This window comes from Melospiza georgiana, chromosome 28, assembly GCF_028018845.1.
Source record: "Melospiza georgiana isolate bMelGeo1 chromosome 28, bMelGeo1.pri, whole genome shotgun sequence".
Classification (NCBI taxonomy): Eukaryota; Metazoa; Chordata; class Aves; order Passeriformes; family Passerellidae; genus Melospiza; species Melospiza georgiana.
The window spans coordinates 233,055-248,368 of record NC_080457.1 but is presented as its reverse complement, the minus strand read 5'-3'; the positions used below and the strand labels follow the sequence as shown (position 1 = coordinate 248,368).

The following is a 15,314-nucleotide window of genomic DNA, read 5'->3' as shown; positions in this document are numbered from 1 at the left end:
GCTGGTGCCCCTCACTGGTGTGAACTGGAGCCCTGCACGTTCCTGCCCTGCTCTGAGGTGGGGACGGGGCGTTCCCCTGTCCCAACCCCCCCTCTGACAGTGCCCACCCCCCTCACAGATGAACCCACCAGCCCCAGCATCGACCTGAAGGCCAAGCACGTCCCGGCCTCCTCGGTGGTGTCCAGCGCCATGAACTCGGCGCCCGCCATGGCCACCAGCCCCGCGTCGCCCACCTTCGCCTTTGCCCTGTCCCGGCACTACTCCCAGGACTGCAGTAAGTGCTGGGGAGGGGGCACCGCCCTGGGAACCTCGGGGGGGAGCAGCCCCCGCCCCAGAGCCCTGCCTGGCGCCCCCAGGCTGAGCAGAGCGGGTTTGCCCCTTCCCCACCGCAGGCAGCATCAAGGCCGGCCGCCGCTCCTCCTACCTGCTGGCCATCACCACCGAGCGCTCCAAGTCCTGCGACGACGGTCTGAACGCATTTCGGGACGAGGGGAAGATCCTAAGGTAGGGCTGGAGCCCCCTCCCACTCCCACCGCCCCCAGCTCCCACCCCTCCCGCTGACGGGGGCTCTCTCCCCCCAGGAGGATGCCCAGCCGGGTTCCCAGCCTCCGCATGCTGAGGAGCTTCTTCACCGACGGGGTGAGTGCCGCGCTGGGGGTTGCCCTAAAACCACGGGGGGTTCCCTGGCGGAGCAGGGGGTGCCCATGGCCTCACCGAACACCTCCCTCCTGCCCCTCGCAGTCTCTGGACAGCCTGGGCACGTCGGAAGACGCCCGTTCCAAAAGACACTCAACCTCCGACCTCTCGGACGTGCCGTTCAGCGCCGTGAGGAAGGAGGGCTGGCTCCACTGCAAGCAGATCCTCACCAAAAAGGGGAAGGTAGGCGGGCTCTGCCCCCAGCCCGGAGCCCCGTGGCCCCGCGGGCCGCTCCCTGAGGCCGGCGCTCCATCCCTTCTCCCCGCAGAAGGTCGGGGGAGGCATCCGGCAGTGGAAGCGCGTCTTCGCCGTGCTGCGCACCCACTCGCTGTACCTGTGCAAGGACAGGCGGGAGGCGGTGACCTGCGCCCCGGCCCCAGGTGAGGAGGAGCCGCCGATCAGCATCCAAGCGTGCCTGGTGGACATCTCCTACAGCGAGACCAAGAGGAAGCACGTCTTCCGCCTGACGACCGCTGACTTCTGTGAATATCTCTTTCAGGCAGAGGATCGGGAAGACATGCTGGCCTGGATCAAAGTCATCAGGGAGAACAGCAAGGCTGAGGGCGAGGTGAGAGCCACATGGGGCTCCCGGCTGCCTCTGGCTCTCCCGGCACTAACCGCCTCGGCTCTCTCCGGCTCTTTGCCTTGTGCTGCTTCCCCAGGCCACGGCCAGGCCCGCGCCGTGCTCCCAGGGGTGCATGGGGGCTCGTGGCTCCCAAGAAGAGCATGGCCCTGTGGCCTCAGTGGGGCAGGGTGCGCGGGATGCTCAACAGAGGGGCTGTGGCTCTGCAGGCAGGGCTGGCGCCGCATCTGCCGTGTCGGTGTTTGGTTGTGCGGTGGCAGAGGAGCCCGCGTGGCTCTGCCGAGGTCTGGTGTGGTTCTGCCAGGGTGTGGCCTGGCCTTGGTGAGGTGTGACATGGCTGTGCCGTGGTGTGACCTGGCTCTGCCAGGGTGTGGCCTGGCTTTGGTGAGGTGTGACGTGGCTGTGCCGGGGTATGATGTGTCCCTGCCACAGTGTGATGTCCCTGCCCTGGTGTGCCCTGTCCTTGGTGTCACCTGCCGTGGTTTGACGTGGCTCTGCCTGGTTTGACGTGGCTCTGTTCATGGAGAGAGGGGCACGGTGCCCGTGTGGTGCTGCTGAGGCTGAGCCCTCCCTGGGCAGCAGTGGCTGTGTGAGGTTGCTCGGGTGTGAGACGGGCAGAGCTGCCCCGGGGTTCCAGTGGTGGATCCCTGGGATGGTCGTGCTGGCGCTGGCCTGGCTGCAGTGTTGTGGTGTCACGGTGGCTCAGTGACTCGGTTTGCTGGCCGTGGTCACGCTGGCTTGTGGCAGGCTCCGGCCCTGGAGGGTGCGTTGAGCTCGGAGTGGTCTCTGGCTGTCTGTGGTACAGCCCCGTGCCGGAGGGCACAGGGGGCTCGGCAGGGATGGTGCTGCCAGGTCAGAACCAGATGGTGCTGCCGGGTCAGAACTGGACAGTGCTACTGGGTTGGATGGTGCTCCAAGGTTGGAACTGTCTGGTTAGAACCAGACAGTGCTGCTGGGTCAGAACCGAATGGTGCTGTTGGGCTGGAACTGGGTGGTGCTGCTGGATTGGATCCAGATGGTGCTCCAAATATTGGGCCTGGATGGTGCTGCCGGGTCGGAACTGGATGGTGCTGCTGGGCTGGAAGCGGACAGTGCTGCTGTTGTTTAGAACCAGACAGTGCTGCTGGGTTGGAGCTCCTGCTGAGTCAGAAGCGGGCAGTGCTGCTGGGTTAGAACTGGATGGTGCTGCTGGGTCAGAACCAGTGCTCCAAGGTTGGAACATCCGGAGTTGTATGGGCAGATCCGGCACTGTGGTGCTGTGGGGAGCATCCTTTAGGGATGGCTCCGTGCCCGTGGGGGCTGTACAGTGGAGGCAGAGGTGTGCATGGTCGGCGCAGGTCGGCGGAGTTGTGCGTGCCGTGGAAGGACACACCTGTGTCCAGCTCGGACCCCAGTCTGTGGCCTGGAGCAATGGACAGCAGCGGGGCTGTCCCGGGGCAGCGGGGACCTGGTGCTGCCCTTGCCTGGTGCTGCCTGGCCCTGCCCGGCACCCGGCACAGTGTGCACTTGCCCGGGGGTGTCCGGTGGACGCGCTGCTCAAGCTCTCCCTTCCCCTCTTCTCTCTGCCTCCCCAGGACCCCGGTTTTGCCAGCCAAGCCCTTATCAGCAAGAAGTTAAACGACTACCGGAAAGTGAGGTACGGACCGGGGTGGTGGGCACCGAGAGCCCCGGGGCGTTGGTCACCCGGGGGTGATGGAGCAAAGCCGGCGGCTCCCTGGATGGGGCAGTGATGGAAGAGCCGCCCGCGCCCGGCGTGGCCTGGGGTCAGCCCGAGCGGCACCTGGCACTTGTAACGAGGGTTGGAGCAGCCCGGTGCTGCCCAGGCTCTCTGTAGGATGCTGGGGAGCCTGGGAGTGGTGCTGGCAATGCTCACAGGGAGGTTTTGTGCTGGGCTGGTGCCCCTGGCCGTGCCCCACCTGAGCCCTCCCCGCTCTCCCTGCAGCCCTGCGGGCGCCAAGCCCGACTCGTCACCCAAGGGCCCTCGTGGGCTGGGGATCCGAGCCGAGTTCCTGAAGCAGACGGGAACCAGCGCACCCCGGTCCCCCCGGCAGGACGCGGCTGTCACGAAAGGTACGTGGGACACCCCAAAGTGACAAACCCAGGGTGCTTTGTGTCACCCAGGGCTGCTGTGATGCTTATCCCCACCGGGCTGCTCTTCCCATTTACCCCAAGTGATCCTGTGGGTTTTTCCCCCCACCCCAGATGAAAGCAGCTCCCAAAAAGCCCCGTGGGGCATCAACATCATGAAGAAGAACAAGAAATCTGCCCCACGCGCCTTTGGTGTGAGGCTGGAGGATTGTCAGCCTGCCCCGGACAACAAGGTAGGGCTGTGCCACCACTGCCAGCCCTCGGGGACTCTGCACAGGCCTGGCACGCCCTGAGCCCATCCCTGTCCCTGCAGAACGTGCCCCTGATCGTGGAAGCGTGCTGCAAGGTGGTGGAGGACCGGGGGCTGGAGTACATGGGCATCTACCGCGTGCCTGGCAACAACGCGGTGGTGTCCAGCCTGCAGGAGCAGCTCAACAAGGGAGCCACTGAGATCAACCTGCAGGACGAGGTGAGGGCAGGGCAGGTGACTGTCCCCATGCCTGGCCCCATCCTGCTCCCCATCCCTATCATGCCTCTGGAATGCTCTCCTGGTCTGTGTCATCATCCCTGTCCCCGTCATCATCCCTGTCCTTGTTATCATCCATGTTCCTGTCATCATCCTTGTCCCATCATCAATTCTGTCCCCATCAACATCCTTGTCCCCACCATCCCTGTCCTCATCATGCCTGTCCCCATCATCATCCCTGTCCTTGTTGTCATCCATGTTCCTGTCATCACCCCTGTCCCCATCAACATCCTTGTCCCCGTCATCATCCTGTCCCATCATCCCTGTCTCTGGCATCATCCTTATCCCCATCATTATCATTCTTTCTGTCATCATCCTTGTCCCCATTATCCCAGTCTTGTCAGTGTCATCCCTGTCCCCATCATCGTCCTTGTCTCCATTATCCCTGTCCCCATCATTCCTGTATGATTATCCCTATCCCACCATCCCTGTTCCCATTATCCCTGTCCCATTGTCCTTGTCCCACCATCCCTGTCCCCACTGCCCCTGTCCCCGTTATCCCTGTCCCCTGTCCCTGTCCCCTGCCCCGTCCCCATTGTCCCTGTCCCCGTTATCCCTGTCCCCTGTCCCTGTCCCCTGTCCCTGTCCCCATTGTCCCTGTCCCCGTTATCCCTGTTCCCTGTCCCTGTCCCCGTTGTCCCTGTCCCCGTTATCCCTGTCCCCTGTCCCTGTCCCCATTGTCCCTGTCCCCATTGTCCCTGTCCCCTGTCCCGTCCCCTCCATTCCCGTTTCCATCCCCTGGAGTGGTGGCGCCGCCTAGCGGTCGCTGCCAGCACTGCCGGTGACATCCTGGGGACACTTCTGTCGCCGGGGCTGTGCCTGGCTTGGGGACTTCATCCCGCTGTCCCCTCGGTGTCCCTGGCTGTCACTCTGAGCAGCCTTTTCTGTCCCCCGCAGCGGTGGCAGGACCTGAACGTCATCAGCAGCCTCCTGAAATCCTTCTTCCGAAAGCTGCCTGAGCCCCTCTTCACCGACGGTGAGTCCCTGTCCCCAGGAGCCACCAGAGTCCCCAACCCCATCCCCTGTGTTGGGGACAGGTTCCCACACCCAGCGACACAACCAGCCATGGCAGGGGACAATGCAGGCCCCCTGTCACCAAGGCCACTTGTCCTTGTCCCTCCTTGCCCTGCAGTGGGACCAACATTGAGACCCTTCCCCAGTATCTCCAGAGGGTTCATCCAGGGGTCCCTGACTCTGGGGGGGTGATGGCCTGTCCCCTCCACCCTGCTCTGACACCCTCATGTGCCACTTTCAGATAAATACAATGACTTTATTGAAGCCAACCGGATCGAAGATGCCAGCGAGAGGATGAGGACGCTGAGGAAGCTGGTAGGGACATGGCACAGGGGCTGGGGTGGGGACACTGCCCTGGAGCCCTCCTTGGGTGGGGACAGCGGGCAGAGGGGTGACCCAATGCGTCCCCACAGATCCGGGACCTGCCGGGCCACTACTACGAGACCCTCAAATTCCTGGTGGGTCACCTGAAGACCATCGCTGACCACTCGGAGAAGAACAAGGTACGGACCCCCCCTCCCCGGGAATCTCCTGCCCCACCTGGAGCCCCCCGGCCCAGGCTGGGCTGCAGCTCTGAGCTGGCTCTGGGCGCAGATGGAGCCCCGGAACCTGGCGCTGGTGTTCGGCCCCACGCTGGTGAGAACGTCCGAGGACAACATGACCGACATGGTGACACACATGCCCGACCGCTACAAGATCGTGGAGACCCTCATCCAGCACGTGAGTGGCACCCCTGGCTGGGCAGGGGGGCGGGATCTGCACCCCGAAAATGGGGACAGAGCTCCTGACCCCTCCCCTGTCTCCCCACAGTCAGACTGGTTCTTCAGTGACAAGGAGGACAAGGGTGAGAAGGTGAGTCCTGTCCCCGCTCGGGGGATCTCAGGTGGCTCAGGGGGTGCAGACCCCCAGGTGGAAGCTGGGGGGCTCTTGGCAGTGCCCTGATCCCTGTTTTGCCCCTGCAGACCCCCGTGGATGAGAAGGAGGCTCAGTCTGTGCCCAACATCGAGTACCTGCTGCCCAACATCGGCAGGACAGCGGCGCCCGGCGATGCCGCAGGTGAGGGGTGGCACCTGTGACATTGTCCCCCGCACTTCTGGCACCCCAGAGTGCCCCTCCCGACTCTCTGTGCCCACATCTGTGGGCGCGGCCATGGCCAATCTGTGTGTGCTGGATGGGACATCCCATCTCTCTCCTCTCCAAAATTGGGAACAGCCCTGGGATGCCCGAGGAGCCCCCTGCCCGCCGTGTCCCTCCCCCCTTCTCTCTCGTGGCCACTCCTTGTCCCTCAGGGCAGCGCCCACCCCGCGGGACCCCCGCCCCTGCCCGCGCTGCCACACCTGGAGATGGGAGCCTTTGACGTTGGACTGATTTCTTACGTTCTTTCCTTGAACTTCTCTGTGCTGTCCTCTTCCTCCTCCTCCTCCTCTTCCTCCTCCAGCGGATCTCCTCGAGAGCTAGAGCGGGTACAGTCTGATCCCGGGTGCATTGCTCACGCACTAACCCTTGGGGGGACACGAGAGAGGGGGAGCAGGGGGACACTGGGAGGGGAGGGGACGCTGTCCTGCCTGGCACTGTCCCCAGGGTCCCCAACACGGGCAGGGGAGCCCCAAATCCTTCTCACTCTGCTTCTCCCTGGCCAGTGCCTGTGGTGGCACCCCGCTGCAGGGATGGGTGTGGGGTGTCCCAGAGCCCTCAGATTGTGGGGTGTGGGGGTCCCAAAGCCCGGGGAGGGTCAGCATCCCCTTTCTGCCTCCCCCTCTCTCGTTGTCAGCACTGCTAACCCCGTCCTGGGCATGTGGGGCGGGAGAGGGGTCTGTGTCCTGTCCTTGTCCTTCACACGGCGGCAGCAGGGCCAGGGCTGCCCGTCCTCTTTGTGTCCCCTCTGTGTCTCCTCTGTGTCCCCTCCTTACCCCATAACCCCCCGGCCTGTGGCAGCCCCTCTCTGAGGCTGGCTGTGGCACGGAGCCACCTCCCTGCCCTCTGTCGCGGTGACGCGGTGGTGGCAGCACCCTGTCCCCGTCCCCTCTGTGCCCCATGGCCGTGGGAGGGTTGGGGTGCCACTATGGGGGTCCCGGCTATGTGTCCTGGCTGTGTGTGCCTGCGTGTGTCCCCCTTGTCCCCACTCCTCACCCTGGGTGAGGTGAGCAATGCCAGGGACCCCCCGTGACCACCGGAGCCCCTCGTGGCACATCCAGCCGGTGTGACAGCCCCAGCATGTCCCTGTCCTGGTTTGAGGGCATGGAGCAGCGTCCCCAAAGAGACCCCAGACCCCTCCCCAGCACATTCCCCCCGCCGGGACCCCTCTAACCCCCCTCTCCCCTCTGCTTTCCAGGCTCCACCCGCAGCGGCTCCGCCAAACCGAAGGTGAGCGGGATCCTGGGCTGGGGCTGGCAGGGTGGGCACGCGGGGAGGGGGACACTCAGCCCGTCCCTGTCTGTGTCGCCACCACCCCTGACCCCGCTGTCCCCGCACTCCCAGGGCACGTGGCCGTCGCGCAAAGCGCCGCCGCACCGGGAGCTCCTCGCCATCCCCTTCGTCTCGGCCGCCGCCCGCAAGAGGAAGAAGAGGAGAGAGGCCGAAGGCGTTGGGAGCAGCACCGACGACGACGCGGAGCGCAGGGACAGCCCGGGCCGGCAGCAGGAGCAGGAGGGCCCCGCGGTGACACCGGGCAAAGCGCCCCGCGGCACCAGCACCGAGCCGGCCGGGGCCGAGCGGGAATGCTCCGCCGAGCCCGCGGGCAGCGGCTCCGAGCCCGCCCCGGACGCCCGCTCCATCGTGTCCGGCTACTCCACGCTGTCCACCATGGACCGCAGCCTGTGCTCCGAGGTGCACTCGGTGGCCGGCAGCCGCGGGGAGGAGGCGGATGACGAGCGCAGCGAGCTCAGCCACATGGAGACGGACACGGAGAGCCGCGAGGGAGCGCGGCCGCGGCCGGGCCAGGCCGGGCTGGGGACGGGCGACGAGGACAAGTCGCCCCCGGGCCGCCCGTCCTTCAGCTCGCACCGCCTGATCCAGTGCGACACGCTGGCCCGCAGGAGGCTGGGCAGGCCGCGGGACGCGGTGGCGGCCGGCGGTGACGAGCAGGGCTGGGCGGCCCCCGGGCGGGCGTCGCAGCTCCGGCAGCACCTGCGGGGCTCGGCCGATGACATGGGCGTGCGGCTGCGCCGGGCGCACTCCCCCGAGACCCGCCGCAAGAAGAGCAGCTGGCGCCGGCACACGGTGGTGGTGCCCGGTGGCCTCAAGGACCTCAACTTCAACGAGTGGAAGGAGCCGCGGGGACTCGAGGGGACGCCGGGACCCTGTCGCGACAAGGACTCGGGGCTCAGCAGCCTGGAGTCCACCAAAGCCCGGCCCGCGGCTCCGGCCCCGCCTGGCACTGCTGGCCCGGGCACGGCCACCAGGAGCCCCCCGGGCAGCCCCGGCCCCCCGGCGCCCCTGCGCTTCCCGCAGTGTCTGTGACCCCCCAGGAGTGTTTAATTTAAGGACTGTCCCTTGTCCCCGTATTTAATTGTGCTCCGGACGAGCCGTTGGTGTTATTTAACAGGTCCCGGTGACCCCGCGCCATGGGGGGACAAAGCCACCTCATTCCCCTGTTTTGGGGACCAGCAGCAGTGCCACCGCACGGTGCCCCAGCCCCCAGGCAGTGCCAGGAGGGGCGTGGGGCTCACGGGGACTGTCCCCAGAGGTGGCACTGCTGTCCCCAGCTGTGGCAGAGCGAAGTGCGGGCACTTCCCTGGGCGCTGCTGCGGCTGCTCCGGCCGGGACCTGCCTGGGATGGGGACACTGGGGACACTGGAGACCTCAGTGTCATAGACTCCTGTGTTGAGGGACCTGGGAACCTTGTCAGAAACCTGCTGAGGACCCTGGGGATCTCGATGTCACAGACCCTTGCTCTGGGGGTCCTTGGGGACATCAGGGTCAGAGACCCCTGCCCTGGGGACCCTGGGGACTCTCCATGCCCTGAGGACGTTGGGGGTCCCATCCCAGAGACCCCCTCCCTGTGCTGGGGTCCCTTGGGGACCTCAGCGCTGTCACCCTCACCTGGGGGGCTCTGCTGAGTGGAGGGAGCCGGGGAGGGGGTGGCACTGAGGGGGACACCAGGCAGCAGGGGGGACACTGCCACCCTTTACCCCCATGTCCTGGGATGTCCCTGTCCCTGTCCCCTCCCATCGCTGTCCCCTTCCTGCCCCCCAGGCCAGAAGCACTTTAGGAAGGGAGTTTGGGGACCCCCGGCCTGGCCACGCGGGGACACAAGTGCCACCACCTCGGCGGCCTGGTGTCACACCCTGTCACCGTCTCTCCGTGTCGTTCTCGTACGTTATGCAAATATTTGCTGTAAAGTCGTTGGTTTTTCTTTTCTTTTTGATTTTTTTGGGGTTTTGTTGTTCATTTCCCCCTGTAAATACCGGCCCTGCCCGTGTAACATATCCCAAAGGATTTATAAGGATTTTTTAAGAAGTTTTGCTCAGCGGAAAGGCCAGCCCCAGGCAGGGGACGTGCTGGACCAGTGGTGACTTTTTAAAACCCTCCTGCATGTCCCACCCAAACCCCTTCCCACCCCCGTTCCCGGCCCCGTCGGGATCTGCAAAACTGCAAAAAAACCCCAAACCAACCCAAAAAAATCCCCCCTGCTTTGGCCCCTCCACCTCCAGTCTATATATTTGAAATAAACTGGTTATTCAAGGTTTTGTTGGTGGTAATTCCCATTTTTTTGGTGGGCAGGAACCTCAAATTCCAGGTGCTGGGAATTTTTATTCCGGAGTTTATCCATGAGAGGATAAATCTCATTTACCTCTGAGCCTGTGGGAAGGAAATAACAGAATTGGGGATACCCCATCCCCATCAAAATTCTCAGTTTTCAATTTATCAAATTTCTCTGTTTCTCAAAATTTGAGGAGAGGGGGTAAAAATGAGGGGGAGAATCGCCAGAAAAAGACAGAAAAAGAGGCAAAAAAAAAAAAAAAAAGGTAATTTTATTAAAGCCAGACACTCTGATAGAAAAGAAAAATTATAAAGGGAAAAAGGAAAATAATAAAAAGCAACCCTTTTGTCACGGGAATTACAACGGTCACACACAACTACCCATGGCATCCACGGTGACACGGGGGACACAGCGGGGGGGTGGCACAGGGTGGGGGGGTCCCCTCCCTCCCCTCCCCTGCTTTTCCCCTGTGCTAGGCTTTTTTTTTTTACATTTTTCTTCGGTTTTTTCCTTTTTTTTTCCTCCATTTTCTACTATTTTTTGTACTTTTTGTTCCTTTTATTTCCTTTTTAAAACAGTTCACGAGAAAATTCATGCGGAAGAGAGAGAGAGAGAGAGACACACAACGGCGTAGAAACCCCAAAACAGCCTCTAAGGAGAACCAGAAATTCCTTGTTTTTCCTTTTTTTTTTTTTTTGGCGTTTTTTTACTTTTTCTTCTCAGTTTGTCCTTTTTTTTTTTTTGTCCTTTTCAGAGTTGTAGCCTTTTTTTTTTGTTTGTTTTGAAACAACATCCAGACGAGTAAAGCGGGGAGCGCATGCAGCGGGCGCCTCCGACACATGCACGATGCAGGCAGCGCTTGGGTTTGGGCTTTTTTTGTCATTTTTACACATTTTCCTCTTTTTTTTAATAATTTTTAAAATACGCTTTTCCTGGTCTGAACCAGAATTGAGTTGTTTTGTTGTTAATTTTGATTTTTTTTTGTTATTGTTGTCTTCTTGCTTCAGCGAGGGATTTGCACGATGCCATGAAGGGGACGGACGCACACGCACGCGGGGACATCACGCTCACGGGGACACCAGCCGGGAAAAGGGGACACTGGGGGGGGTTTGGGGACAGCTTGGGACCTGCCACCCCCTCACCTGGCGCTGTCACCCCTTGCTTTGTCACTGTCACCTCCCTGCTCTGAGCCAGTGACACCGAGCTGGGAGGCATGGCTTGGGGACAAAGTGCAGGTGGGAAAAGGGACAACGCTCTCCAAAATCGGTGATAGCTTGGGGACACCAAGGTGGGGACACCAAGGTGGGGACACTGAGGACAGCCCCCTCCAGTGTCATTTTTGGGGGTGTGCCCGTGGAGGGTGGCAATTGTCACCTCCTCATGTCTGCGCCCCAATGGAGGTGGCACTTGTCACCCCCCATGACATTTTTGAGAGTGTCCACAAGGGGGCGACACTTGTCACCGCCTCATGTCATTTCTGCGCGTGTCACCACAAGGGTGGCAATTGTCCCCCCCAATGACATTTTTGAGGGTGTCATAAAGGAGGATGGCATTGTCACCTGCCATCTGGGTGTCCCCAAGGGGATGGCACTGCCACCTCTCCATATGTGAGTCATTGTCAGCCCTCCATTTTGGTGTCCCCACAGGGGTGGCATTGTCACCCATAGAGGATGGCATTGTCATCTCCCATCTAGGCGTCCCCAAGGGGGTGGCACTGCCCACCTCTCCATTTTGGTGTCCCCAAGGGAGTGGCATTGTCACCTCCACGTGGGTGTCCCAAAAAGGGGTGACATTGTCACCCGCAGAGGATGGCATTGTCACCTCCATCTGGGTGTCCCCACAGGGGTGGCATTGTCACCCTCCCCCCCCCATTTTGGTTTCCCCAAGGGGATGGCACTGTCACCTCCAGCCAGCAGAGCTCAGGATCTGTCACCGTGCCCTCCCTGGGGTGACACAAGGTGACGGGAGGTGGCACCGCAGGGCAGGGGAGGGGACAGCGCCAGGTGCCACCACCGGCCCGGCCCCGGGAGCTGCGGCTTTGCTACAGAGAATTCACTTTGGTACCGAGAACAGAAATTAATTAAAAACAAAATTAATTCCAAACGCGTCAGTGACTGCTATTGCTGCTGGCACTGGGGGTGGGCGGGGGTCCCCAAGGGCCACCAGGGGACACCTGGGGACACCTGGGGACAAGGAGAGAGGGCGGGGACTCAGCGCGAGGGCGATGAAGCCGCTCTGGGAACCACGAGGAGCTCTAAACCTAAGCAGGGATTTTAAATCCACCCCCTAAATAATACCGGACGTGATTTATTTATTTCTCTTCTTTTTCCTTTTTTTTTAAGTTTTTTTTTTTTAGGTTTTTTTCCCCTCTTTAAATATTTATATATAGATTTATATTACGTATATTATATATATATAATATGTAAATATATTTTTTAAAACAATATAAAATGTTAAGACACTTCACTTAAATGTAAAGAGTTGCTTTTTTTGCAATCCAAAGAAATTGCATCATGATTTTTTTTTTTCATTTTTTTTCCTTTCTTTTTTTGGTCTTTTTTTTTTTGGTTTTTTGTTCTTTTTTGTGTGTGTTTTCTCTTTGTTATTCAAAAAAAGGCTCTCATTTCTTCTGTACAAAAATGATCGAGATACAAAAAAAAAATTAAAAAAACAAAACAAAACAAAAAACCAGAGGAGGGGGAAAAGGAAGAAAAAAGGAATTGAAATTTAAAAAAACCCGAAAATAATCAACCCAAGGACGAAACAGAGAACGGAAGGAGTGATTGGATCTTGTGCTGCACACACAGAGCACACGCACACACACACCTGGGCACACCTGGGTGCGCCTGGGGCACACCTGGGAGCACCTGGGAGGACCTCGGCACCACCCAGTGCACCTGGCACAACCTGTGGAGCACCTGGGCCCACCTGGAGTACACCTGGGCCCACATGGGCCCACCTGGAGCACATCTGGCCACAGCTGGCTGCACCTGGAGCCCACCTGGGCACAGGTGGATACAGCTAGGGCGCACCTGGGGCATACCTGGAGTGTACCTGAGCACACCTGGGGTGTACCTCGGCACACCTGGAGCCCACCTGGGCACACCTGGGGTGTACCTGGGGCCTACCTGGGCCCACCTGTGGCACACCTGAGGCCCACCTGGGCATACCTGGCCCAGCCCTGCTGCAGGGAGGTGCCCACGGGCCCCCCGCCCGCTCCCCCCCAGGCCGGGCCGGGCCGGGGCTGCTCCCCCGGGGCTCCAGGCCCCCGTCCCGCCCGCCCGTCCCCACCGGCAGGGGACGGAGCCGCGGCCGGGTGCCCCCCACCCCGGCATCACCGCGCCCCGCTGGATCCCGGACCCCTCCCCAGTTCACACCCGCGCCCTGCGGCCCCTCCGGCACTCCCGGGGACCCCCCGGCCCCCCTCGAGGGGACGCGGCGGCGGCGGCGGTGACAGCGGCGCGCGATGTCCCCGAGCCCCGCGGTGTCCCCGAGCCCTCGGCCCCGCCGGGCACCCACCGGCGAGCCCTGGCCGGAGCTGCGCTCTCCTCCTGCGGGGACACGGCCGCCGCTCCCGGCGCGCTCGGGGGCCGCTCCGGGGCTCGCTCCGGGGGTGTCCTCGGCCGCCGCTGCTTCCCGGTTTTCCGCCCGGTGGGAGCTGGAAGCTGCTCCTGGCTGGACGCTGGTGGGGGGAAGCTCTGAGAGCTCTTAAATAAACAGAAAAAAAAACAAAAACAAAAAAAAAACCAAAAAAGGAGGGGACGGGAAAGGGGGGAAAAGAGAGGGGGGGACCAAACCAACAGCGATCCAAAGGGGAGGGGAAAAAAGGAGAAAAGGAGGGAAAACCAAAAAAAGAGAGAGAGAGAAACAGAAAGTGGCTGGTTGGCCATGGCGGAGCGGGAGGGGACACAGAGGTCGGGCCGAGGCGCGGCACAGGCGAGACAACAAAAGTTCGTTTGGCGGAGCGGAGGCGACAAGAACATGGATCAAACAGAAAGAGGAGGGGACACAGGTGGCGGATTCCCTCCAGAGCGCCTCAGGGAGAAGCCAAGTCCCAGGGAGGAAGAGGAGCCCGAGGAAGAGAGGAGGAGCCCCCCGGAGCAGGAGAGCGGCCGGGCGGAGCTGGCAGGGGCGCTCAGAATGAGATGGAGGAGTTCCTGGCCCCAAAGGAAGTCAATACGGGGATGGATGTTCTGCCAGCTGCGGGTTTTTCTGAGACCGTGGGGGAGGTCTCACTGGCCTCTTTAGATGGTCTAGTGGCCTGGAAAGAAAAGCAAGATTCAAGGAGGACGAGGACGAGGAGAAAGGCGTGGAAAGTTCGAAGAAAAATAACGAAAAAGCTTAAAAAAAAAAGAAGAAGACAAAAAAAAGGAATAAAAAAGAGGGGAAAAACCAACAAAAACAAAGACAGGAAAAACCCAAAAACAACCGAGAAGCGAAGGGAGTTGGTTCAGAAGCAGCACTGAGTCAGGCCTGAGGTCAAGCAGCTGGAAAAGGGCCACCACAAAGAGCACGACAAGAGCGGGTCCCACGTGTCACTGCACGGGCAGGGGACGGCCCCGAGGGGAAAGGACGGACGGACGGACAGACGGGCACGCGGACACACAGGCACACACAGCCGGGGGGGCACAGGGGACACGGGGGAGGCACAGGGGGGACAAGAAGGGCAGCGTTAGAGCGGGCACAGCCCCCGGGGCAGCGCCCGAGGGCGGCCGTGCCCACCCTGTCCCTGCCTCTGCCCCTGTCCCTGTCCCCGCCGTGCCAGGGGGGCACGGGCACGGCCCGACCCGGCTCGGGAGTGACACCGAGAACCCCCAGGGATGGGGAGAGGGATTTGGGATCCTCCAGCCCCACCTCACCCCCAGTGAGGGGCTGGGCTGTGGGGGGACACCCCCAAATCCTGCGCAGGGACAGCAGTGACACAGAAAGTCCTGTTGAGGCCGCCCCAGCGAGGGCCACGTGGGACAGAGGCGTCACCAAGGTGGTGACACCGAACGGGCGGGGCTGTGCTGCTGGGTGGCCTCCAGGGGAGGGGACCTGGTGGCCTCATGGGGTGGGGAGATGCTCCCCGGCCCCTCGGGTTTGTCCGGTGTCCAGTGCAGGGGGAATCCAGAGGGAATCCCTGCCCCTCCCTGATTCCATGGGGTGGGACAACCCCACACGCTAGAGGGGACACTCAGGGACACCCCGAGCTTGAGGACCTCAAAAAGACCCCAAAAACCCTCCAAAAACCTCAGAAAACCTCCATGGGGAGGTTTTTCTACTGGGAATGGAGCAGCCGAGGGGGGTTTCACCCTGTTTGCCAACAGGTGCCCGTTTTGCTCATTCCACATTTTTCCCCCCAAACCCTGATGTGAGGAGCTGGGAAATCCTCTGGATTGTCCGGCGGGGCTGACGGATGCACGAGGATGAGCAGAATTGGGTTTATTGCACGGTTTGGGGGTGGAAAAGGGGCCAAGACACAGAGCAGGGGCAGAGCTGGGCTCCGGGTGAGCCCGCCCGTGGTGCTGCTGCCCAGCAGGGGTGAAGGGGCGCTGGGAGGGGGGACAGGCCGGCAGGCAGGGACAGAGGGATGCCACCCAAGCGGCCGTGATCGCCGGGCCAGCTGGGAATGCACGGCCAGCACTGGGGTGACAGCAGGGACAGAGGGGGGAGCCCCGGAGCTGCCCCCGGGTGGGTGGGGAGGGGTCAGTGCTGGCTGCTGG

The 15,314-nt window shown here is 61.7% G+C and overlaps 2 protein-coding genes and 1 long non-coding RNA gene across 9 annotated transcripts in view; 1 reads left to right on the top strand and 2 right to left on the bottom strand.

Annotated features, from left to right (window-relative positions):
• Positions 1-9,585, top strand: part of ARHGAP23 (Rho GTPase activating protein 23) — a 32,116-nt gene extending 22,531 nt beyond the window's left edge. Inside the window, exons 8-24 of the mRNA XM_058041577.1 lie at positions 119-274; positions 393-504; positions 582-639; positions 742-879; positions 965-1,264; positions 2,854-2,915; positions 3,222-3,349; positions 3,482-3,600; positions 3,681-3,836; positions 4,791-4,869; positions 5,149-5,222; positions 5,321-5,410; positions 5,502-5,627; positions 5,718-5,759; positions 5,870-5,963; positions 7,240-7,271; positions 7,386-9,585. Coding sequence (XP_057897560.1) covers positions 119-274; positions 393-504; positions 582-639; positions 742-879; positions 965-1,264; positions 2,854-2,915; positions 3,222-3,349; positions 3,482-3,600; positions 3,681-3,836; positions 4,791-4,869; positions 5,149-5,222; positions 5,321-5,410; positions 5,502-5,627; positions 5,718-5,759; positions 5,870-5,963; positions 7,240-7,271; positions 7,386-8,366 — 2,747 coding nt within the window. The 3' untranslated portion in view covers positions 8,367-9,585. The remainder of the gene's footprint in view (positions 1-118; positions 275-392; positions 505-581; positions 640-741; positions 880-964; positions 1,265-2,853; positions 2,916-3,221; positions 3,350-3,481; positions 3,601-3,680; positions 3,837-4,790; positions 4,870-5,148; positions 5,223-5,320; positions 5,411-5,501; positions 5,628-5,717; positions 5,760-5,869; positions 5,964-7,239; positions 7,272-7,385) is intronic.
• Positions 9,586-9,862: 277 nt separating this feature from the next.
• Positions 9,863-12,853, bottom strand: LOC131094106 (uncharacterized). Its single transcript, XR_009115649.1, has 2 exons — positions 11,409-12,853; positions 9,863-11,370 (listed from the first exon to the last, which is right to left on the bottom strand). It is a non-coding gene; the product is annotated as an uncharacterized LOC131094106 (long non-coding RNA).
• Positions 12,854-12,980: 127 nt separating this feature from the next.
• Positions 12,981-15,314, bottom strand: part of SRCIN1 (SRC kinase signaling inhibitor 1) — a 57,793-nt gene continuing 55,459 nt past the window's right edge. For 5 of the 7 annotated variants that reach the window (XM_058041571.1, XM_058041573.1, XM_058041569.1 and 2 more), the window contains one exon: positions 12,981-13,316. In XM_058041571.1, coding sequence (XP_057897554.1) covers positions 12,981-13,316 — 336 coding nt within the window. Of the gene's footprint in view, positions 14,148-15,314 lie in introns of all 7 variants that reach the window. The other 2 variants (XM_058041570.1, XM_058041575.1) reach the window with 2 other exon arrangements.